A 25,023-nucleotide genomic window follows, 5' to 3' on the forward strand; every position below is an offset into this window, starting at 1 on the left:
AAACTGGCTTTAGGCTTTTCATGCTCCTCCCTTGCATGCGCCCCCGAGCATCACTGGCAGTGCAGTAAACCCTGTTCAGCTGGATGTCAGCTGGCGTGGGGGTGAAGGGCAGCACAGCTGGTCAGCATTAACAGTACAGATGTATTGTGCAAGTGTGGTGGGAAGGGAAATCATTCTCTCATGTGCTTGGGTGGCTGGCTGCTGTTCACATGCTCAGGGTCAAACTGATTTCCACACATGGGATTAGGAAGGAATTTTCCCCAGGTCAGGCAGGGCCCTTGGGTGTTTTTTCACCTTCTTCTGCAGCCTGGAGTGCAGTCCCCTTGCCTGAGTTGTCTGGTTATCTCTCATTTAATTCACAGCCATTGCAGGGGCCTGGAGGACAGGTGCACCTTTATCCTTGACCCCTCCCACTTCTCCGCCTGTGGCACATGCTATTTAGTCTCCTGTGCGCTGTAATACTTGGGTATAATTGTTGTTGTTCGGTGCAGGTGCTGGGTGCTGGTGGTCTGTGTCAGACTGGACATCAAATGAGCTAATCTGGTGATTCCTTAATCTCTTTGGACAGGCCTGTACTATAGGGAAAAATTGATTTTTAAGATGCGCACCTCCAGCTTTGTGAATTGCATAGCTGGAGTCGATGTATCGTAAATCATTTTTTTTTCCTGCCATCCCCACAGTGGGTGGTCAATGGGAGAAACTCTGTCAACTTACCTTACTCCTTGTGACGGTGAGAAGTACCAGGGTTGGTGGTGGAGCCCTGATTGTTTGATTTTTTTTTTTTTTTTTTTTTTTTTTTTAACGCAGAGTCCCTCTAGCAGCGCTAAATCAAACCGTGGAAGATCAACGTGGTATCCTGTGACTCTGATAGTTGGTCCCTGAGTCCGTCTCTCATCTCCACAAATGCCATGTTATGTCATTTAGGCTACGTCTACACGTGAACGCTACATCGAAATAGGCTATTTCGATGAATAACGTCTACATGTCCTCCAGGGCTGGTGCCGTCGACGTTGGGCAGCACCACATCGAAATAGGCGCTGCGAGGGAACGTCTACACACCAAAGTAGCACACATCGAAATAAGGGTGCCAGGAACAGCTGCAGACAGGGTCACAGGGTGGACTAGCGCTTCCGGGGCAACAGCTAGCTGCTCCCTTAAAGGGCCCCTCCCAGACACACGCAGCCTGCACAGCACGCGGTCTGCAGAGCCACAGGCATGCACACCTCGAGCGACGCAGTCATGGACCCCCAGCAGCAGCAGCAGCAGCCAGAGGTCCACCCAGCCGCCCCTGTAGGAGCAGTGCTCGCCCTGCTCCATGCCATGCAGGAGGCAGCTGAGCACATCCTTGCCACAGAGGAGGAGCTGCCCACAGGGGAGGAGGACGCAACCCCCAACCCTGCAGCACCCCGCCCCTCCTCCCACGTCATATGCCGCCGGCTGTGGAGCTACCCCACCAGCACCGACTGGTGGGAGTGGCTGGTGCTCGGAGAGTGGGATGATGACCGCTGGCTCCAGAACTTTCCCATGAGCCAGCAGACATTTCTGGAGCTATGCCAGTGGCTCACCCCTTCACTGAGGCACCAGGACACCTTCATGCAGCATGCCCTCAGTGTGGAGAAACAGGTCGGCATCGCTGTCTGGAAGCTGGCCACTCCAGACAGCTACCGATCCGTGGGGCAGCAGTTTGGCATCGGCAAGGCCACTGTCGGGGCTGTCCTCATGGAGGTAAGAGGACCAATGGGGGGAGGGGGAGGCAGCCCTGGCAGGGGAGGGGGGCCCTGTCAGGGGAGGGCCACACACACCCTGCACACCCCTCATTGGTGGTCTCCCATGTGCTTCCCCTGCAGGTCGTCCGCGCCATCAACGCCCTGCTCCTCCACAGGCTTGTGAGGCTTGGGGACCCGGATGCCGCCATCGCGGGCTTTGCCACCCTGGGCTTCCCCAGTTACTTCAGGGCTCTGGATGGGACCCATATCCCCATTCGCGCCCCAGAGCACAGTGGAGGACGCTACTTAAACAGGAAGGGCTGCCACTAAGTGGTCCTCCAGACCTTGGTGGACAGCTGGGGCCGTTTCCTGGACTTTTATGTTGGCTGGCCTGGCAGCACCCACAACGCCCGGGTATTCCGGAACTCGGGCCTGTGCCGCCGGCTGGAGGCGGGGACCTACATCCCCCAGTGGGAGATCCCTGTGGGGGACACCACCATGCCCCTCTGCGTCATCGCAGATGCGGCATACCCGCTCCGGCCCTGGCTCATGCACCCTTACACGGGCCACCTGTCAGCCAGCCAGGAGCGCTTCAACCTGCACCTGAACCACGCGCGCCAGGTGGTGGAGCGCACATTTGGGCGCCTCAAAGGGTGCTGGAGATGTCTCCTCACCCGCCTCGATGCAGGCCCCACCAACATCCCCCAGATTGTGGGCGCGTGCAGCGCCCTCCACAACCTCATCGAGAGCAAGGGGGAGGCCTTCTTTCAGGGCTGGGCTGTGGAGGCTGGCAGGGCCGATGTGCAGCCACCCGCTGCCCCCAGTCGCCAGGTGGACCCCGAAGGGACCCGGATCCAGGAGGCCCTGTGGGCCCATTTCGATGAGGCCGTGGGGTGAACACTGGCAGGCCCCCCACTGCCCCCCCATCCTCCACAACACTCCCTGCCCCCATGCCCACACCACAGAGCACCCAAGAGCACCCCCCCCACCTTTCTTGAAAATAAAAACAGACATTTGTTTGTAAAACCAGATCTGTGTTGAACTCTCCTTATTAATATCTTTGCTAACTATTTACAGGCCGAATAAATATTACATATATATATATTATAAGTCCGATAAGATGAAAGAAAAAAAGGGGAAGACAAGGAAGGGAAGAACTATGTACATGGGGGGGCAGGTATCAGCATCATAACAACAATATAACAATGGGTCTAATAGAAACTATTTACAAACGAAAAAATAAAACTAAGGGGAATATATACAAAGGGGGAGGGGGGGGCACGTCCTGGGCCCCACACCCCCTAATGTCCAGCGCTGGGGGTGGGTGGCCGCGATCCGCGCCTCGGCTTCAGCCCTGGCCGAGGCTGGCTGGGGACCGGGAGATAAGGCCGGCAGGTGTCAGCTGGCCCCGGGTCCCCCTCGGCGGAAGGGCCCTCGGTGGCGGTGTGACAGCGGATGGAGCAGCGGGTGGAGCAGGCAGGGCGGGCAGAGTGGCGGCCGGCGCGGCATGGGGGGCCAGGTAGTCCGCGATACGCTCGAGCGTACGTATGAAGGCCCCCCATGCCTCCTGACGCCAGGCCAGCGCCCGCTCCTGCAGTTCAAGGCGCCGCTCCTCCACCCGCAGATGCTGCTCAGCGACCTCCAGCTGCCGATGGTGGATCTCCAGCAGCTGGGGGTCCGTCGCCGTCCGGTGGTGGTGCTGGGTCCGCTGTCGTCCCTGCCGTGGGGCAGGTCGGTCCTCCGCCAAGGGGCTGGCCTGGAGTGATGGCCCTGGTGGGCTCTCCGGGACCACTGACACCTCGCCGGCGTGCTCCAGTCCTTCCAATGGTGCAGCTGCGGAACACAGGGGGGGAAGAAGAGTGGAGACAGCCGTTAGTGTGGGCCCCGAGCCGTGGCCCTTGTCCCCCCACCCCTCTGCTGCAGGTTCCCCATCCCCGTCCCCGGGAGATGCTGCTGCTGCTGATGATGATGGGTGTCCCACCCCCTCCCCCCGGGGGACCCTAGGTTCCGCTCCCCCCAACCTCGGGGATGGGGCATGGCACTGTCATGCTGGGGGGGCAGGGGCTGATGCACTCTTCTGAGGGACATGCCACTGCTGTCCTTGGGGCCATGGTCATCTGGGCATGTGGAGGGCCCTGGTCATATCTGTTACCCCCGCCTCTCAACCCCGGGGGGGTACATACCTGATGGTCTGCTCCCACGGTCGGGGGACACCCGGTGGGCGGGCGCCCGGCTGGAGCTCCTCGAGGGCAACATAATCCGCAGCCCCCCATCACTGGAGGAGGACGCCCCCTCCTCCTCCTCCTCTGGTGCCCCAGGGATGGGCTCCTGGGGGGGCCCCCGGGGTGTGGGGCTTACCTCCAGGGAAGACTCCACCTCCGGGGCCTGCTGGGGCTCGTTGGCCGATGTATCAAGCGTGGCCGGAGGGGAGGAGGTGTGCCGGGGGCCCAGGATGGCCCTGAGCTCCCTGTAAAAGGGGCAAGTGACGGGGGTGGCCCCAGATCGGCCGGCCGCATCCCGGGCCCGGGCGTAACCCTGCCGCAGCTCCTTCACTTTACTGCGGACATGATCCGGAGTGCAGGCAAGGTGATCCCGGGCGGCCAGCCGAGCGAACCCATCCGCGTTCCGCCTCTTGCTCCCCATTACCTGGAGCACCTCCTCCTCACTCCAGAGCCCCAGCAGGTCCTGAAGCTTGGCCTCCGTCCAGGAGGGGCCCCGCTGCCGCTTCCCAGCCTGGCTGCTGGTCTGGGAGCCCTGGCTCCCCTTGTGGGGGGTGCCCTGGGGGCGCTTTGGGGGCTGGGGGGCGGCCATCGCAGCGGTGGGCGGCTGTTCTGGCTGCAGGGGAGGATGCAGGCTGGCCGCGTGTCTGGGCTGCTGCCTGCACACGCTCTTAGCTTCCTGCACAGGACAGCAGGGGGCAGGGAGCTTTAAGGGGCTGCTGCACACAGCGACCATTGAGCTCAGGGGCTGGAGAGAGCGTCTCTCAACCCCTCAGCTGATGGCCGCCATGGCGGACCCTGCTATTTCGATGTTGTGGGACGTGAAATGACTACACGTTCCCTACTTCAACGTTGAACGTCGAAGTAGGGCGCTATTCCCGTCTCCTGATGGGGGTGGCGACTTCGACGTCTCGCCGCCTTACGTCGATGTCAACTTTGAAATAGCGCCCGCCATGTGTAGCTGTGACGGGCGCTATTTCGAAGTTGGCGCGGCTACTTTGAAGTAGCTGGCATGTGTAGACGCGGCCTTAGAGAGTTTTATGCCTTAGTTCCTTTTACTGGTATATAGTTTCTTCACTTAAGAAGATGATGTTATGATACCTTTACCAAAAGCTCCATGTTCGTGAATGCTCACTCTTCAGGGAATGAAGAGCTGTTCACTTGATATTCTTGGAATTATTTTCTGCTTTCACCAGCAAAGTAGGCCACATAACTTAAGTTAGTGTGAGAACTACCAGAAGGGATTCATACAAACATGTTAGAAATTCAAGCTTAATTATACTCTGAGGTTACACCCTTGGCTCTAAAGTCAGATATTTCAAGAATTTAGCTTGAGGTATAGGTGGTCCAAAATACACACAATCCCAAATTCACACTTGAGAAATATAGGTGCCCCACCATGGAGGTGATTGTTTTTTGCCTGATGTAGAAACACAGAGGTAAAGTGCCATTCCATTGGTGGGAATAGGAATAATATTTTGTAAATGTTCATGCTACTACTTCCACGCTCAGTTCACCTAGTTTTGCACCAGAATAGACATCATAAAAGGCAACCCACATTATTTCCTTGTCTTTTACGTATTTATTTATTTAGGACCAAGTAGGCACATCATAGTTCATAGTGCAGCATTTTGCTCTACTGAAGCAATTGGGACCTGTTTACAGAAGCAGTGAATTTGCACCAACATCTAAGGCATGTATCTGCAAACCAAAATGGAAGATGATTCTCAGGGAAAAGGCTGCATTTCAGATGCAAGTATGCTGTGTGGCTGCACAAATGAAGCATGGCTGATATTTTTTGTTTCTGTTGGAGACGGAAAAAAGTTCTTTGTTTTGTTGCTGTGTTCTGTCATCTCTTTGTGCTGTGTAAACACCTGTCTCACATTTAGAGTTTGAATTGTGGAAGATGACCAGCTGACTGTTTTTCGCCTGTTGTCATGAATACCAAAATATGATTAGCCTGTTTCCGGGCTTTGGTTTTTTTTTTTTTTTTTTGGTTAAACTCCCTGTTCCAAATGCATCTTCTGATTCATATGCAAGAAGCGTTTTAGTGATGGGGGAATATTTTCTCCATGAGGATGACATGCCTTTTAGGACTGTGTGCAAAACAGCCACCTGATGCAAAAGCACAGAACTCCTTTGTAAATCTGCGCATCTCACAGTTTCTTTTACCAGCTGCAGGGGTAAATTGGTGATGCTTGAGGGTGTTTTAATATATCATTGCATTGGGTAAAAATTTAGTTAGGGAAAGAATCAAATTAGAAGCTGCCAAAGTACCTAGTGCAACCTCTACCTGCTGACTGTGTTTGCACTAAGAGGTTTGTAGAGCAGTCAGTTGATAATCTAAACTTGTCTGTTTTTCTCACAGCTACCTGGCTGATCAGTGCTGGAATGGCGGCTTTATCTACCTGATCATGTTCCGTCGCATAAAGCGCAAAGCCCCTCTTCCTCCATCAAACAGCAACACCAGCGACAGCTGTGAACCCAGAGCAAAGCCGACCTCAGAACGAAGTGACAGAACTGCTCAAAATGGGAAAAGGAGTAGGAAGTTTGGGGTCATTGCCAGAACTCCAGCCAGTAAGGACAGCAAGCAAAGCAAAGACGGGCAGACTTCTGAGCAGGAGAAGGGACACCACACGCCTATGGAGGTGGATGGCTCGCAGCCAGAGGCATCTGAAGTGGCAGGCAATGCGGAGGATTGGTTTCGAAACGCCGGCTCGGAGGGACGGTATAGGTCTCGCTATTCAGATGGAGGCATGCCAGACCTTAAACCAAATGACCTGCCCACACCGGTAAGTGCTTTGTGTTGGAATTTTGAAAGGAAGAGGCTGGGCCAGTTGGTCCAATACATGTATCAGTTTCGGTAAAATGGCTGCGTGGCCCAAGACTCTAAGTGCGCAGCCTTCTTTTTCCAACCGCAAATTCTTACTTGGAACTAGCTGGTAGGATTTCCTCCTTCAGGACAGGGAGCAGAGGTAAGCATCATGTACAGAACTGCTTCATGCGTTTGTGACCTGAGTGAGGCAGAGAATAGTGAATAAAGGCTGCTGATAAAGTAGGATGGTGGGGACTACCACCTGTGATGTTCAGAGCTGCCCTGTTTATAGGATGATTTTGGGGTGGCTGCCTCAGACCCTGTGCTTTGGGGGGTCCTGGCATGGGGTGGCATCAGAGTTTGGCCCTCCCACTCTCTGGAGTGACCCAGAGGCCTGCTCTGTTCCTCCTGTCACCCATCTCCCAGCCCACTGCACTTGGCTTCACTGTAGCAATGGGAAGCAAAGCATCCTGAGGCCGGGATACTCTGTGTCCCACCACCCTGGTGAGGTGGAGTGCAGCGGATTGGGATAAGGTGGTGGAGTGGAACGGAGAAGGTTGCTGTGTCAGTCTGGCTCCTGTTGCTGTGTCAGTCTGGCTCCCATCACTGTGCCGATGCCGTACACTAGGCCACCTAGTTTGCATCACTTGAGAATGGAGCAGAGGTAGAGCAGGAATGAAATGGGAGGTTGCCTTGGCCCAGGGGATGGGGAGGGTGGCTTAAATTCCCCTCTCCTCTGCCCCGTGATGGCTCTTGTGATATTCCCAGAAAGATTGTGCGAAATGAGACTGACAACTTGATTCAACAGGGTGGATCAAGGTGTTGTCACCACAGAGTACTTTATTTAGCTGGAAGACGCTTGTGCTTGCAACACCCTCATAATGCTGAGAGGACAGTAATAAACCGTACATGAGCTTTCAAATCTTGTGTTGAGCCACTGAAGCTGCTTTGGCAGTATCCAAATCATAGGAGAGACTAGCTTGCATGGTAAAATTGGAAGTAAAAACCTTCATTTGTTGTCATGTTAAATAAGTGAACATTTTAAGAGTGCCCACATATTAGTTTTATCAGTGACTATATAATTTTTAGACTCTGGCTGTGAAGAAGCTGTTGTATGTTTTGCACTAGTCTTAGGAGATGGATGTGCTGTCTGATTTTTTAACAGACTAGAACAAGGAGCTTCTTACAGCTTCTCCTGTAACTTTTGTGTAGAAGTATATGGCAAGAAAACACAAGAGACTTCAGGAGTTGAGTTTTTCTGAGCCCAGAAGAATCACTCAGGTCTTGATCAGATTTCACTAACAGCTTTTAGCAGAGGAGTTGTTATTGCAGGGCTCTGAGTCTCTGGCAGTCTTCCTAAAGAAATTGATAGACTAAACACATGAGTACTTCTGCACTATGGGTAGGACTTATTGTGGCAGCTGTTTTTGTTTTAAAAGTTCAAAACTGGCTATATATTAATGAAGCCATATTTCATATGGTTGAATTCTAGTGAAGAGAAGTGTGGCACAAACATGCTGCTCAAATTAATGATGGCTGATATTACAGATTTACCACCAGAAAAGCTGAATTCAAATAAAAGAATTATAGTATTCCTAGAACAAGCTAGTTGACAAGAAGAGAGGATATTCTGACTTAATGTATGGATCCATTCCTGTCTCTGTGCCAGAGCTGGACTAGATGACCTCTTGAATTCCCTTCCAGCCCGACATTTCTGTGGTTTCACAGGTTGTACCTCCGTGGTCTGGTGACCTCAATCCCGAACTAGGGAATCCAACAGAATGGGGAAGTCCATGCTGACCCTTCTGCTACTGCTGGCTGAAGAGCCTACTCTGGAGGCAGCAGAAGAGGGTGGCACTGACTGAGCAAGAACTGGGATGGGGAGGGCCATTTGGGGGAAGAGAGATGGATGCAGAGCCCTACGGCTGGAGGTCTGGGAGCTCACTAAGCCTCGTGGCAGCTGGACTGCACTCCCAGCTCCTCCTGCAGTGCATATGAAGCACTTCATTAAGCTAATTCTCCCCCGTGGCAACTTCAAAGTGTTAAACTTTGAAGTGCCGGCTTGCGCGTACCCGTGGCTCACCCACCGGTACTTCTAAGTGCCTGGGCAACTTCCAACTCCCTTTACTCCTAAAAATGTTGAGAAGCAAAGGGACTTTGAAGTTGTCCAGGCACTTCAAAGTACTGGCGGGTGAGCCGCGGCTACACGCGAGCCGGCACTTCAAAGTTGCTGAAGGGGAGAATTAGCTTAATGAAGTGCTACATATGTACTGTAGCACTCCATTAGTAATCTCCTGACACCCTACTTACCATGGTCCCTTCAAAGTAGGGGGCTAGTGTAGACACAGCCTGTGAGTCCTTTATTCTAGCTTCTGTTCTCACATTTAGAGTTTGGCAGCTGATGTAGATGTATGGCTAAAACTCTTACATGCAGCATCTATTTTAGATAAGCATCCTACTTTCTTAGGCAATCTAGTTATAAGGCATGACTCAAGAAATACTGTACCACTAATGTATTTAAATTGAATGTAGTAAGTTGTACTGTATTTTAATGTTACTGGTAAATATCCTCTTGCTTTCACTTGTGTAGCAATTATGATTGCTAAGGATCGTTCTAAACTTTAAATTCAAAACAAATACCTTAAATCTGACAGATGCTTGTTAGTACCCTCGGGCTCCTGGAAGTCCCGTACTCCATGAAAGGCCTCAATCTGAGAGTTGTGTATTGACGGAGAATAATCAGCATGTGACCCTAAGTCACAATCTGTCACATCTTGTAAAGATTTTGAAGTTAAATATTGATATTTCTGAGTTTACATCTTTATATGGGTAACTACAGAAAGATCTGGGGGGGGGGGAGGGACTTGTCATCAAAAGGCCAGGAGGGAAGGCACAGCGGGGGTGCTCTGCACGTCACTTCTGTCCACAGGAAGTGCCCTCGCTGCTTCCACTGGCTTCAGTTCCTGGCAAATTGGAGCTGCAGAGCTGTTGCTTGGGGGTGTGGTATCTTGTGGAGCCCCTGTGACCATCCCTGGAGGCCTAGAGGAACCAGAGGGAGTTGCCAGCTGCTTCTGGGAGTCTCACAGAGCTGTTAAGGAAGCCTGCCAGCCCTGTACCCATCAAACTTTAAACAGCGCCTCCAGGATCCCATTTTGACAGGTGCTCCAGTCAAAACTCAGACCCCTGACAACTCTTTCCTTGTATGGAATGTGCTGTATGTTGATAATGCTTAAGTATTCTACGTTTACCAACAGTTACACAAGCAGCAGATTTTTCTGAAATAGAGCTTACATGACATTTTAGCCATGGAAAGTTACCATCTTAATATACACATGAATAAATCAGACCTGTTGGAATCCATTTTTAATTTTTATCATGGTACGTTCCATTTTTATGACAAAAGCTGTGTTTGCTACATTCTGTCATGCTATTTGCTTTCTTGTGTAAATTATTTGTGTCAGTAAAAGCTGAAGGACTTAGAATTATGCCTCATTTTGTAGGTTGCAATGGCTGCATAGGTGCTAAGATGCTTTCTGCCATTTAGCATCTGTAAATACAGTACTGCACTTTGCCTTGTGCGTTTTGGGTAATGGAAAGGCATCTTCCATTGGCCAAGTACAGGAATAGGTGAAACACACAGGCTATGTCTACACTACCACCTTCCTTCGAAGGAATGATGGTAATCAGGGTGTTGGGAGTTTATTAAGGAAGTGCTGCTGTGCATAGGTAGCACTTCATTAAGCAAATACCCCCCTGCGGCAACTTCAAAGTTGCCCTGGCACTTCGAACTACCAGCGGGTGAGCCGCGGCTAGACGGGTGCCGGTACTTTGAACTTTAAAACTTCAAAGTTGCCGTGGGGGGTGGGGAATTTTCTTAATGAAGTGCTGCCTATGCACGGCAGCACTTCATTAGTTAACTCCCAACACCCCAATTACCATCCTTTCTTCGGAGGAAGGTGGTAGTGTAGACAAGCCCACAGTCTAGTAACAAAAAATAGAGGCATGAAATGATGAATAATAATAAAGAATTTCTAATCAGCCTATTTTACCAAAGAGAGAAAGTAGTCTGTGCCAGACCCTTAGCTAAAGTGATCCTGCATAGATCTATTGCAGCAGATGGAACTGAGTTGTTTTACAATAGCCTTTTGGCAACCTAATCAGAGCTAATTAGTCCACCAAGATTATTATGAATTTATATGATGCATAAGTAACGTGGCTTTTATTTTTCATCATAGATATCTTTAGCTGTTCAAAGATCTCATCTTAGGCTGTTTTTGTCTGTAGGCTATTTATTCTTTTTGTCATAGTGATTTTTTTTTCCATTAACTTCCAGCTGTCTTCAGTGTGAATCTTTGGGTTCTTTAGTTGCTGTAGTGAAGTCTCAAAGCTTTAGCTTGGATTATGTTGAATTGTCCTTCCTTTGCTTACCAAGAGTGTAAGCTCCTCAGAACGGGGGACTGTCTTTTACTGTATCAGTGAGGTAGTCGTATTAGTCTGTATCTGCAAAAACAATGAGAAATCCTGTGTCTCTTTATAGACTAACAGATTTTTTTGGAGCATAAGCTTTGGTGGACAGGGACCCCCTTCGTCAGGTATATGTAGTGGGTCTTTGCCCATGAAAGCTGATTCTCCAAAGAAATCTGTTAGTCTATAAGATACCGCAGGACTTCTCATTGTTTTTGTGTTTTACTGAAGGTCTGTACAACACTTAACCCAACAGGACCTTGATCTTTGCTGGGGACTGTAGGCACTATTTTAATATGACTAATTCAGCAAACAATGCGTTTGCAGCCCTTGAGGCTCCATCTCCCCTTTACAGCAACAGTCATTATAGATTTACTGGAGAAGTCTCCCTTGCTACTTAATTTCTGGGAATCTAGTCCAAACTTTTTCATTCTGTGTATATATTTAGATAAAAGCTGTGGCACTGGTAGCTGCAGTTTTGCATTTTAAAGAACTCCAATTAATGGGGTTACTTTGTGCCCCCAAACTCCGAGAGTGCCAGTAGCATGCCGGATGTGCCCTGACTTCAAGGCAAGTGCTGTGAGTGGATCAGTAGCTAGGCTTTGCAGATACTGGCCTGGCTGGGTCCCAGTAATCACTCAGACACATGGCTAAGGGAAAGTATTCTACACTGCGCAGTGGTTACGGGGGCAGCAGATTCACCAAATTTTGCTGAAATAGAGACTAATTTTTTATCATGGTGGCTATAGCTTAGTTGTCCCGTTTTAGGGGTGGGTGGGAAAACTTGTTTGCTTCATTCTATCAGGTTACTCAAGACTTGCAGGCAAGAGAAGGGTTGCCGATACCAGGTACAGAGACTTGAACAGAGTTCAAAGTGAGCAGCGTTCGTTCTTATGTAGGTCTCTGGGGCAGCCCAAAAGAGAATTAGGGCTTTCCAGGCCTAGAGTCTGGGCTGTACTCTCCAGTCCAGGTCCTGTTCAAGCAAGTAAGCATTTTATGGTTTCCAGGAAGGCTCAGACAGTGTCTCTCATTGCGGTCCTTTGTCATGGGTCCCTTCCCAGTCACTGTCACTCTCCCACGAGTCCCACACAGACCTGCACCCATCTGTGTCATCTGCCAGTCAGTGTATTCCACAAGCAGCTCAGCTCATGGTACCTGGGGCTTCTCTCTGCTCCCTGCAACTTTGTGGCTGCCATGTGTGAGTCCCAAGCAGAGTACTACTTTGTTCGCTGCCTTTCCACTTCCTAGGCCAGGGGAAGGAGAGTGGAGCTGGCCAGGTGCTGATGGAGAGTACAGCCCTGGCTTACTCAAGGGATAGGAGAAGCGCAGTGAAGAGCAGGTCTGGTGGGAAGCATGGTCCCCTGCTCTGCAGATCCATCACACATCAATCTAAATGGCAAATGGTTTGTGCTCTAGATGTAGCATGTACCAGAGCCCTTTTGGGAAAAATCCAATGATGTGGTAGCAATTAGAAAGTATTAATGAATTTCCTTGACCCATGGAGTAACTTGACAGTGGTATAGGTGTGGGTGTGGCTTGCATGTATCTTTCTTGTGTTGCAGAAGTGCACAAGGTTTTCAGCTGTGTCTGAAGTGCCATTATGGCAGATCCTGTACAAAGACACAGTTAAGAGACCCAACGAATCCACAATCTGAGTGGGGAGGGAGAGATTTCTGCTCTTACATGGGTGTTGGTGAGGAATATGAATAAATATCCGTAACTACTACTTCCAAGAATGAAAGACCAGTAACTTTAGCTGAGCATTATGTTTGTATCATTCCCATGAATGATTGTGTTGAAATGTTTGAAACCAAACTGACTGGTTTGCTATTGCACAATATGTTGTTTCGTGCTATAATGCGATAGTTGTAAATCGCTATTGTAAAGCAGTATATGTTTGTTTATTTGCTCTGATACGGTACTGAAATTTATTTTATCAAGCTAAAAGATCCTTTTGGAATTCTAATATGGATGGTTGCAAAATGGGCCCTGGTATTGTAAGTATAGGAATTAACTTCAGGGCGGTTGCTCCCACGAACACCAAGCTTGAATTTAGCCCAATGGCATAAGTAATATTTTTCTTCAAAAAGTTTTTTTTAAAAGACCCTGTTGGTCACATCAACCTAGCAACTTAATGAGCACATGTAAATATTTGGGAAAATGCAAAGGAATCTGAATTTTAAGTGTCTGATTTTTCCATAGAGAGTAACATTGCCTAAAACCCTCTGCTCAGTGAGAATTCCATTTGCCTCTCTTGGAATGAAATTTCAGTCAAGGGCAAAAGGAAAATGAAGAAACGGGAATAGCTTTAAGAGGTACAGGCCACCTAGTGACAGTTCAAGACAGCAAATGACTCCAACAGATTTTTTTAAAGGGTGGTTATGTAGTTCAGGTGCTTGCAATGGCCAATAAAATGTTTAAAGCCTCAGCCAAGTAAATGATGTCAGCACCTGGTCTGCCCGTACAGATGATTCTCTGGAGGTTTTCTGCTTTGACTATCAGCATTTTCATCCTGTCATCTGTAATATCTATTTTGTGGATCCGTGTTCTAAATTATTTATGGTATATATTCCCTAGGCCTCTTGGTCCAGGATCCTCCTTTTGCTGCTGTCGTCTTTGGATGATCAGCAAATACCTCCTTCTGACCTTTCAGTGAAGAGCTTGGGCCAAGTGAGTGGTACAAGAAACTTGCTGAGATGTCAAGCATCAGTGCAGCCATTTTAAGAAGTTATCTTTGTCACGTATATGGATGAATTCTCTTAAGACAACATGTCCTGTGGGGCACACACAGAACTCTGATGGGCCACATGTAGCCTTTGGGTTGCAAGTTGCCCACTGCTGCTCTAGAGAGACCAGAGGCAAGAGCCCTGTTAGCTAAGAGTTGTGGTTGTGGAGGATGGCTCATGAGATTGAAAATGGACTTGAGAATGGCTCACAGGTAGGCCGTTAGCTTGCATCTAGCCCCAGTTTGGCTGTCGGGAAAATTTTATTGGTTCTGCTTCTGTTGTGCTTCTTAAAGGTCTTCATTTTCCAGTACTGAAGCAAAGAGCTGGACTGTTGTAGGCCAGTTTCAGAAGCAGTCAGTCTTGGGAACCTTACTAGGCATTTAGAGATGGGCAGTGGTTGAGCAAGCTATTAACAGATTTAGCCTCTTTTTCTGCTTGCAGATTGTTTACAACAGACTTTTAAGAATAATTTGTCCATTATTGAAATAATTCAGCTCGCTTCCCTTGCAGTAAAGACAAGGCCCTGTGTATACACACGTCTGCCTCCTGAAATTATGAAATCAAGGAACAAGGCAAAGTCCCTTCTAAACTGACCATTCTTCAAAGGATTCCAGATTTCCGAAAGAATCACTTGAGAATGAAGTCTACCAGTTATACATTATTGAAATAATGACTCAATTAAAAACCTGAAAAAACTCTGTTCAAGTTTCCATTGCTAAACACATGAGTCAATAATAATATTTAGGGTGCACAGAATGATGGTCATTCTTTAATTTGTGGGTCAACACACTTGGCCATATTTACTAAACTTGGTGATGGAGGAGTAAATTAATCCATTGGTTACCATCTGGTTTCATGCACCAGAGAGGGGATTCAACCCAGGAGTGGACAAGCTGCGGTATCTTTGCTTTCCTACTGTGCTGTTGTGAGACACCACTGTAATTTCTCTCAAATATGCCACCAGGAGGCTGCGGAGAATGCCTCCTGTCCCCTGACAGTATCCACTCCCTGATTATTGCACTTTATTTGGGGGCTTTATCTGCCCTCTAGTGGAAGAGACTTGGACTGCATTTGTACTATCAACTCTCATCATCCTTCCATCTTGTAGGCCTTAGGCAGGGTTACAGCTTGGATTGGATCCGGCTTCCATTCTATTTTGCTCAGTACAGCTCAGTATTTATTGTCATTGATTCTTCTGCCCTCAGTGGGGGTCTGACAGTGTGGTAACCTAGTCAACATTGGTGGGAGAAGGGAGGGCTCATTTAAAGATTGCTTGATTACCTGTCCTGTTCAGTCCTTCTGAAGCACCTCACATTGGCCACTATTGGAAGACTGGACACTGGGCTAGATGGACTTTGGTCTGACTCAGTATAGTGTTATTATTTAAGTCCTTTGAAGACCACTGACAGTGCTGCTTTGGTATATAAGAATGTTTCTGTGGCTTCAATTGACAGCAAAATATTAGATGTAATTCAGTGTTGATAAATGCAAGTAATACACATTGGACAATGTAATTCCAACCAAACATACCAAATAATGGGCTCTAAACTGTCCATTACTGCTCAAGAAAGAGGTCTTGGGGTAATTGCTTTCTGGAAATATTCACTCAGTATGCACCAGAATAAAAATTAAAACTTAACAAGCTTAGGGACTCTTAGAGTTGAGAATAAGACAGCAAATGTCATAATGCTAACCTACAAATTCATGGTAAACACACACCTTAAATAGTGCACACAGTTCTGGTCACCCAAAAAGGACATACTGCATTAGAACTGGGAAAGATACGGAGATGGGCAACAAAAATGATTAAGCGTATGGAGCAGCTTCCATATAAGGAGAGTTTTAAAACACTAGGGGTGTGTCTACACTAGGAACTAACTTCGAAGTTAGGCATTACATCGAAGTAGCCAGCAGAGAGTCTATGCACATTTTTCTCTTACTTCGAAGTCCTTACTGCATTCCCAGGAAGCGCGTAGACGGTCAACTTCGAAGTTGCTTGCTTCTAACTTATTTTTGTAGTGTAGACACAGCCTAGGGTATTCAAGGTTGGGAAAGAGTTGTCTAGGAGGGGATATGATGGAGGTCTATAAAATTGTAAGTGGTATAGATAAAATAAATAAAGAAAGAAGTTTTATTTATTCCTTCACATAAAACAAGGGTCACCCAATGAAATTAATAGGCAGCAGGTTTCAAACAAAAGCAAGTATTTCTTCATATGACATTTAGTAAATCTGTGGAACGAATTGTCAGGGGATGTTGCATAGCCAAAACTCTAACAGGGTTCAAAAGAGAACTACATAAATTCATGGAAGATAGGGCCATTAATGGCTATTAGTCAAGATGATCAGGGAGAGGTAACACCATGCTCTAAGTGCTTCTAGTGCTGGGTGGCAAGGGGATGGACCATTCAGAGACTGCTTCTGAAGCTCTTGGCATTGGCCTCTTTCAGAACACAGGATACTGGGCTAGATGGACCATTGGTCAGACCCAGCATTGTCAATATGAGGTTCCTGTGCACATTCTTTTGAGGTCCACTACAAATGCTGCTTTTTTTAAGAAAAACCCGGTGGCTTGAAAAGGCATCTTTGTGGCAGATGACAGAGCACTGTTTGTTTCTTCTTTTTGCGTTGTACGTTGGAACTGCGAGATTTTTTAGGTCCAGTCAGTCACTGTAAATCTTGAAAATCCGATATAGTTTAAGATGACAAATGCATACTGCAACTTTCAGAAACCTCTCTGTTTTTATTTAAAGTTTTCTTCCAATCTATTAAAGCATCTGCTGAAACAATTGCCATGGTCTGAAGCTGCTGTTTTTAGACCCCCTGTCCTTTATATTTTCCATTTTGCTGGCTGGCTTTTGGACTACATATTACATTTCTGTTTCCATTTATTTACACCTTTTGCTGCCAATTTTTTTTTAAGATTTCAAAGCATGGTTTCTTTATGTATAGATTTGTAGTTCCTTGAACACCATCTATTCAAATTAAATCAAACCCCTTTAAACTCTCTTGCAGTTAGCTGCAATACTGAAAAAGGTTCTATCATATTTTATTTATTTTAGTTGGGGGAAAATGTTCCCTTTTGTTTTATTAATGATGGAATCTAGCACTAATGAAATCAAATGTTTGATGTCATGTGCTTGGAGCCGGTATAATGTAAGTTTCCACAGATAGTGCTGGCAGTGCACTTCCTTTCTGATCTGTAACACATGAGCAATTCCAGATGAAGGCTGGTTCTGAATAGAGACTGCCTGATGCTCTGTGGTTTCGTGATATAGAAAGATGGCCTACAGAGGCCGCACTGAAACGAAAAACTCTAACAGACTCTATCCTCGCTTGCGTTCTGTTATATAAGGTGACCCATTTTTCACATGTAAGTAGCTGTAGAATGATACTAATACTGCTGTAGGAACAGTTTGATTATTTGTAATGTATGCACTTTGAAGTTTATAATCTGTGAGTGAATCTCTTCCAAACGCACTTTGCATGTTGAGAAGAAAGTTGGAAAAGAATTTCAGCCACATAAGAATGACGGTTATATCAACAGCCACAGAGCAGTGTTAGCCATGTAAGTGGTCAGAATGCAGTTTAGTCTTTCCCTTTATCCTGTTAGCCCACTCACATAAAGCCTGAACTGAAGGAGGTGAGCAAGGCATAGAGTACAGCCTGCAGAACAAGCATAATTAACCATGGAAACCAATTATCGGGGAAGTGGGGGATTTTCCGTCTCTTGATGCAGAAAATCAGATTGAATCATGTTCTAGAAGCTGTACTTTAGCCAACATACAGATTTATCACCTCCGTACGGCCATAACTGGCTGAAATATAAAGGTCTGTGATATATAAGAGGCTTTATTAGATGATGGGTCTGCAACCTGAGGCTCTTTAAGGACTTTTTGTAACTTCCAACGCTCTAGTTGCAAAGTTTAAAATAAAAAAAAAAAACACCTGATTATTTTCAGTATTTCAGCGAACATGTAAAAGCCCAGCAATGAACAACTCCTACATGAATAGCAAACAGTATGTGATCTCAAAACATTGGATAACGCCCCCTTTCATACATGCAGTGCATTGTGGTCTATGCTGTTCTTAAAATAGGAGTTATAAAAAGTGTGGTTTGACATTATTTGTTAAGGACCATCTCATTTTCACATGCATTGCAACTCTGGAGTTATTCCTTTTTTAACTGAATTTGAAAAAAATGGCTTTTCTTGCTATTTTGATTGCCAGCTCCTGTGCTAGGTAATCTGCTTGTCCCTTACAGCCTTAAACTCTCTGAATCTGTGTCATGCCAATCACCCCAATATCAGTGACTGGACTTCACCTCGTGGGATCAGAGTGGATAAACTAGCTTTTCTAGCCTGGCTCTTCTGTACACTTCAGATGCTTTGTCTCCATTAGCTTTATGTTTGGGTAGGGGGCTGTTGCGAGAGTTTCCTGCCTGTACAAATATGACAACTAACTACTACTCAGAATTTGATTGAGAAAGTTTCTAGAAATTTTAATGAAAATATGAAACTGACAAGTATCAAGTAGTCAAAGTAGTCGAACCCTTAAGTAATAGTAGCTGTTACTGTTAAGTCCAACATTGTCTGTGGAAGGGATTACACTAAATGCAGGCATAGTGTCATTCAACAAGGGCATTTAAAATTAAAGCAATACGGAGCTACTTTAGTTTGTCATGACAGAGTCACAGAAGGTATAGATACCCCTGCCAAAAAAAAAAGGGAGTGCAGTGTACAGTGAGCTACAATTGTTGTAGGACAAATGGCTGCAGAACATTCACCTCCTAGCCTTTCCAAAGGTGTTAATTAGCTCAGCTTCATTGACAGTCCATAACTTCCAGGTAAGCAACTAGTGAAGACAGCCCTGAAAGATACTAAGCGAAGAGTAGGTGCAAATGTTTCATATTCAACACGCAAAAGTATAACAGCAAGTTGCCTTGAGGTATATGTCTGAGAAGTGTTTTAAATGCCGCTGGTAATGGTGAATATACTTTATTAATGATGTGGAAAAGAGGTGAAGAACAAAGTGGACAGATTGCCTGATCACACTAAATTATTTAGTTTTCTAAAAACGTGGGTACATCTCCTTTTGCCAGAAGATGGATACATTGGCGGTTAATCTTTTGGGCTTTGATTTAGCGTGCCTAGCGGGGCTGCACTAAATCAAACCATCATGACTCCACAGTCAACCCTGGTACTCCCTGAAGTCATGAGGAATAAGGGAAGTCAACAAAAGAGTTTCTCCCGTCACCTTCTCACTGTGGGGTAGTAGGAAAAATCCATTTAGGATATATCAGCTCCAGCTATGCAATTCACATAGCTGGAGTTGCGTATCTTACATTGATTTTTTTCCTTACAGTATAGACCTGGCCCTAGACAATAAGTGGCCTGATTTTTGAAAAGTTCAGAGGATCTAGTAGCTCCCAGTCAAGTTATTTAGGTGCTTCAGTTACATCTAATTTCAGCCTTTTTTGAAAGTGTTGGCTTGAGAACATTTCATTTAAGGAGGAAAAACAAGAACATGACCATGTCGTCATATAAACCCAAGACCAAGCAGATGGTTCATAGAACTGAAAGGCACTATGTTTTAAAACTGTTTAAAGAAAAAAAGAGAAGGGGAAAAATTGCACACAACAGTTTATTTTATCTGGGCTCAAATTCATCCACCCTTCCTCAGGCTGAGTAGCATCTTATTTCACAAGTAGTCCTGTGATTGCATTGGAACTACTTGTGGAGTAGGGTGCATTCAGCCTGAGTGAGGGTAGCAGAGGCTTGGTAGTTGGCATCATGAGCATGTTGCTGTATAAATTGGGTGTCTGAGAACAAGTCAGCCAATACTAACTTCTGATTTTTTTTTTAATGAATAAGTTTGCAAGATGATTGGGAAAAGAAGCTATGTATGATAGATGTTCCAAAAAGCTTTTGTAAATCATTAAACAAATTTTGTTACAGCATGATTAAAACTTTATCAACAATTAGGGGCTTGACTACAAAGGGACACTCAAAGAAAATTAATCAAAATTAACTTAAGGTGTGAATCGAAAGTAGCTTAGGCTGTGTCTACACTAGCACTGAAATGTCTACACCACTGAGGTTACATCTACACTAGCCCAGATTTTTGAAATGGCCATGCAGATTGCCATTTCAGAGATTACTAATGAGGTGCTGAAATGCATATTCGGTGGCTCATTAGCATGCCGGTGGCCGCAGCTCTTCAAAATTGCCACTTTTTGCTGCCGCGTAGCTCATCCAGATGGGGGTCCTTTTCAAAAGGACCCTGGGAACTTCAAAATCTCCTTATTCCTATCAGCAGATTTCAAAATTCCCAGGGTGCTTTCGAAAAGGACCCCTGTCTGGATAAGCTGCATGGCAGTGAAAAGCAGCAATTTTGAAGAGCTGCGGCCACCGGCATGCTAATAAGCCGCCGAATATGCATTTCAGCACCTCATTAGTAATCTTGGAAATGGCAATCTGCATGGCCATTTCGAAGATTTGGGCTACTGTAGACATGGCCTGACTGACACATGTTTCACAAAGGCCATGGCTACGCTAGCCCCTGCCTTTCGGAAGGGGCATGGTAATTATCCACTTCAGCAGATGCTAATGAGGCACTGACATCAATATTAAACAACCCCCAACAAGTGACAGTGAGCACCTCTCGCTGACATAGCACTATCCACAATGGTGCTTCTCTTTGGCAGTGGTTACACTAGCCCCTGCCTTTCGGAAGGGGCATAGTAATAAGCCACTTCAGCAGATGCTAATAAGGCACTCCATGAATATGCAGCACCTGATTAGCATAATGGCAGTTGCGCATGTTTCGAAAGTGCTGCTTTTGAAATGCACGCGGCTCATGTAAGCAGGGGCCTTTTGAAAGGACCCCCCTAGACTTCAAAAGCCCCTTCTTCCCATTTGGTTTTGAGAAGAAGGGTCTTTCAAAATCAGGGGGTCCTTTCAAAAGCCCCCAGTCTATGCAGGTGGTGTGCATTTCAAAAGCAGTACTTTCAAAACACGTGCAGCCACCGTTATGCTAATGAGGCACTGCATATTCATGGAGTGCCTTATTAGCATCTGCTAAAGTGGCTCATTTCTATGCCCCTTCCGAAAGGCAGGGGCTAGCGTAGCCACTGCCAAAGAGAAGCACCAGTGTGAATAGTGCTACGTCAGTGAGAGATGCTCACTGCCTCTTGTTGGGGGTTGTTTAATTATGCTGATGGGAGAGCTCACTCCCAATAACATAGAGCAGCTGCATGGGAGATTTTACTGTGGCGCAGCAGCTGTGAGATAGCTGTGCTGGTGTAAAGTCTCTAGTGTAGACATAGCCTTAGTTAAACTGCATTAATTCACATTGTGGACACATTCAGAATTAGAGTGACCTCAGTTAGCTTTATCTTAATTAACTATCTATCTGGGGCTTAATGCAGTTTAGCTAAGCCACTTTAAATTCACACCTTCAGTTAATTTTGATTAACTTTACTGAGTCTTGCCATTTAGACAAGGCCTATGATTCTATTATGTAATTCCATGACTGGTCATTCAAACATGTAGCTTGTGCTGAAATTAATTATCATCTCCGCAGATTAGTCAGGGTTATGGGAAGAATTTAAATTTCTCCGCTAAACTCTTTTAATTGGAAGCCAAGCCAATTATAGCAATAAAAAGCCTCCAGAGTGTGCTGGATTTGTATAGCTCTTACTTTGAGGGTGGGCAAATATATTTGAAGTTAGTTCTTGCCTTTTACAACTTATTCCATACTTCACTCCTTTATTTGAAAATATTCATTGTTCTGTCATGGCTTATTATTTAATCAGGGGATCATGTTTCGTTGATGCTTTTGATCCAACCTACAATCGAATCATGTGTATGTAAATTTATTCAGGTGAGCCACCTCGTTGAAGTCAAGTTAAACAGAGTCAAGTATTTTCAGGGTTGAGCTCTTAAATTGCACTTTTTAACACACCAGACATATTTTCCTTATCATTGATAGCTAAATGATATCGGATGTATAGAATATAGCCATTGTTTTCCTTTTGTTCCCATTTACTCACATGCTGGGCCTTATCTTGCTGTTTCAGTGTATGTAAAATGCCGGTTGGCATTATGTTGCACTTAAAATTTCTTCAGAATTGAGTCCAAAATGCTTATGCTACAAAACCTCACTGTAAAACTTTCCCATCCTGGACAAGAACTCCAGTATACCGTTTTCTAATAATATGCATGCTGCTTCCAAGAATTTTAGGATCACCAGGGTACTTGATGATGCTTCTCAGAAGTGAGTAGAAATATTTAAATGCTTCCCTCAGTATTTGGCTTTATCCAGTGTGAAATGCAATTGTGATCAGATTGTGCACTTTTTTTGGTACTGTAGCTTTTTGTGCTGTAAAAAATCTGGTTGTGTAGAGAGTAGGGCAAGTCACAAATAGAGACAGAGAGAGATGACATTTAAGAAATAAACCACAGTTGAGTGACTTCAGCAAGCTGAGAAAAATTGTCTCCCACTGATATGCATTTCTGCATAGCTTGCAAGCTTGTAAAACTCACAGATCCTGTCATAATTGTAATCTCGTCAGCTCCTATGTACGAGATTTAAAGTTGGGTTTTATTCATTTTTCTCATTTGTTTTAGCAGTAATCTCAAAAAACTTTCTTTGGGTTTGGTAGTTCCAGTCATTTCAGTGGATGTGGTGACTGACTCTTCATGGCCAGTTCGTTTGTTCATTTGTGTTCTGCTTGGTTCTCAGCATGTTATGCAGTTTGCAGGGCTGTCTGTTTGTTTTTATTATCAATTCAAGTAAATAAAAATAATTGTATGTCTTACTCTGGCATTTACAATCAAAGGTGCCCGTTTTCACCACTAACTATGGGCAATTATGACTCTCAGTTGTTAAACGGAAGGTGATATTTCTAAGTGTAGAACAAAGCAAATGCTCCTGTAAATAAGCAGTTAGGTGGACATGCATGTTGTAATGCCATCCAGGCTATTGTATACCCTTCCCAATATGGGTAGCAGCCCTTGAGTAATTACTTACAGTTCTGCAAAAATGTTTGAGTTGGTTAGAATGGTTTTGGGCTATGGCTTCGGCCCCATGGCCTCCTGAGTATTGCTGAATGGAAACCAGTGCAGTGGCAAAGTGCTATCACTTGGCATCAGCCCAGCACTTGGGCAGAAACACGTCTGTGCAGTTCAGAGAAACAAACTCAATGCCTGCCACTGAGAACAGACTTCAGCACCAAACCTCTGGTCTGTGGTACCTGCTCCCCTCTTTGTTTTCTTCACCTTGGATAGTAGGTAACAAAGGACCACACTCATCATCTCTAGACACTTAAGCACCAGGCTGACATGAGAGGCAGTCTTTTCATTGCCTACAGTGGTCTTTGCATCAGCCCTACCTGTGTTCATCATTACTTTCTCCCCACCCTGATTATCTAGGCGGTGTCCTCATTATCTAGGTATTTTCACAACCCTATTTTATTATCTCAGTACAACTTCAAGGACTCTTTAAACCTTTTCTCTCAGCGAGAAGGATTCCGCATCTGGAAGATGCACATGATGAAGGGGCCGGACGGGCTGGGGATCCAGATTACAGGAGGAAGAGGTTCGAAGCGGTCCCCTCATGGCATCATTGTTGCACATGTTGAAGAAGGAGGCTCTGCTCACAGGTAATGTTATGTTTGTTCCTTCACAAGACTACACAGGTTTGATTGATCTGTTTAAGCCACTTTCAAGAGAACTCAAAAAGGGGTTTTGTAAAAACATTTATTCACATTGAGAGAGACAATGGGTTCATGAAGTGACTAGTATTAGAAAGCCTTTTAGAGCCAACTGAATCACACTTTTTTTTTTTTCCTGGCATGCTTGCTTTTATATACAAATTTTCTGCCCGGCTCGGCCGTATGAAGCTTTGGCTCGGAATGTGTCCCCCTTTTCTCCCCTCTAGGGATGGTAGATTAACATCCGGTGATGAGCTCCTAATGATCAATGGTCAGTCTTTGGCTGGACTCTCCCACCAAGAAGCCGTGGCTATTCTACGATCTGCCACAGGTCTAGTGGAGCTGGTGGTAGCTAGCAGGGTAGGTAACTTTGCATCTCGTTCTCTTCATTGCTGGAATTCGGGATATATGTCTGTGTGTACATAAAGTCTCTGTGCCTAAACAAGGCCAGAGTTTCAGCAGTTGCCTGTGCAGATTTGGACATCTAGTTTTCATGTTCAGGTATAAAAATTGTACATTCACTCACAATAAATCTATGGCAAAACCGTGGACTATACAAAACGGCTCATTTGCATGTAGTGTGCGCATTTCTGGAAAACAGCATTTTCTTAAAATCTGTAGCCTACAGAATAAAATGAACTCTTCTCAGCTTCTTTAAATTCTCACCCAAATGGAGCTTGGACCTGCCATGTGTGCAAGGGACTAGACTTGAGAACCCCTTGGGTCTCTTACAGTCCTATGAGTCTATAGAATCCTACATCTCTGTCTATGTACTTCTGTAATATCTGAAAGCCAGAGGTTTTTAGGTGGTGGTCTGTGTGTGTCTGTGTTGGCATTTTTTATTTACATTCGTGGCTTGAAGATTAAACTACTATATTAATAGAGCTTAGTCGTCCTCCATCATAGGGAAGATTAGATGTGTGGAGCATCATGTATGCTGAAGATTAAATATGTGCCAGAAAGTGGTGGTCACTGTTCTTCTAGCCCAGCTGATCCTTTAATTTGGGGGGCTATAGATTTTAATCGCACATACAGTTGAGAGGCTTTAGTCTCTTCTGATGTTGTTTCTTAACTGCTTCCAGTTCTCAGTGTTCACATTTATTGAGAAAATGCCCCAGAGCATTCAAGCAGAAGAAACAAGATGCATGAATTAAAATCTAATATATTATTAGACATTAAAGTGCATCAGAGTTCTTTGCCAGGGTTACAGTTAACTCCCCCCATTTCACCTTGAAGACAACATACTCCAAACCAACACAGACATATTTGAATTATAGTTAGACAATTGGGCTGTTATTCAAAGGTGACATAGCAGCCTACATGAATTCCTTCATACAGTTCATTTTGTACTTGTGCTACAATTGTATCTCTACAATCAA

General features: G+C 45.7%; 1 protein-coding gene across 3 annotated transcripts in view; it reads left to right on the forward strand.

Moving 5' to 3' along the window:
- LOC142013831 (PDZ domain-containing protein 2-like) overlaps positions 1-25,023 on the forward strand; it is a 185,458-nt gene that overhangs the window by 73,411 nt on the left and 87,024 nt on the right. For 2 of the 3 annotated variants that reach the window (XM_074995708.1, XM_074995709.1), the window contains exons 2-4: positions 6,294-6,717; positions 23,451-23,593; positions 23,872-24,004. In XM_074995708.1, coding sequence (XP_074851809.1) covers positions 6,340-6,717; positions 23,451-23,593; positions 23,872-24,004 — 654 coding nt within the window. In that variant the 5' untranslated portion in view covers positions 6,294-6,339. The remainder of the gene's footprint in view (positions 1-6,293; positions 6,718-23,450; positions 23,594-23,871; positions 24,005-25,023) is intronic. The other variant, XM_074995710.1, reaches the window with a different exon arrangement.

Source organism: Carettochelys insculpta, chromosome 5 (genome assembly GCF_033958435.1).
Source record: "Carettochelys insculpta isolate YL-2023 chromosome 5, ASM3395843v1, whole genome shotgun sequence".
NCBI classification, from domain to species: Eukaryota; Metazoa; Chordata; order Testudines; family Carettochelyidae; genus Carettochelys; species Carettochelys insculpta.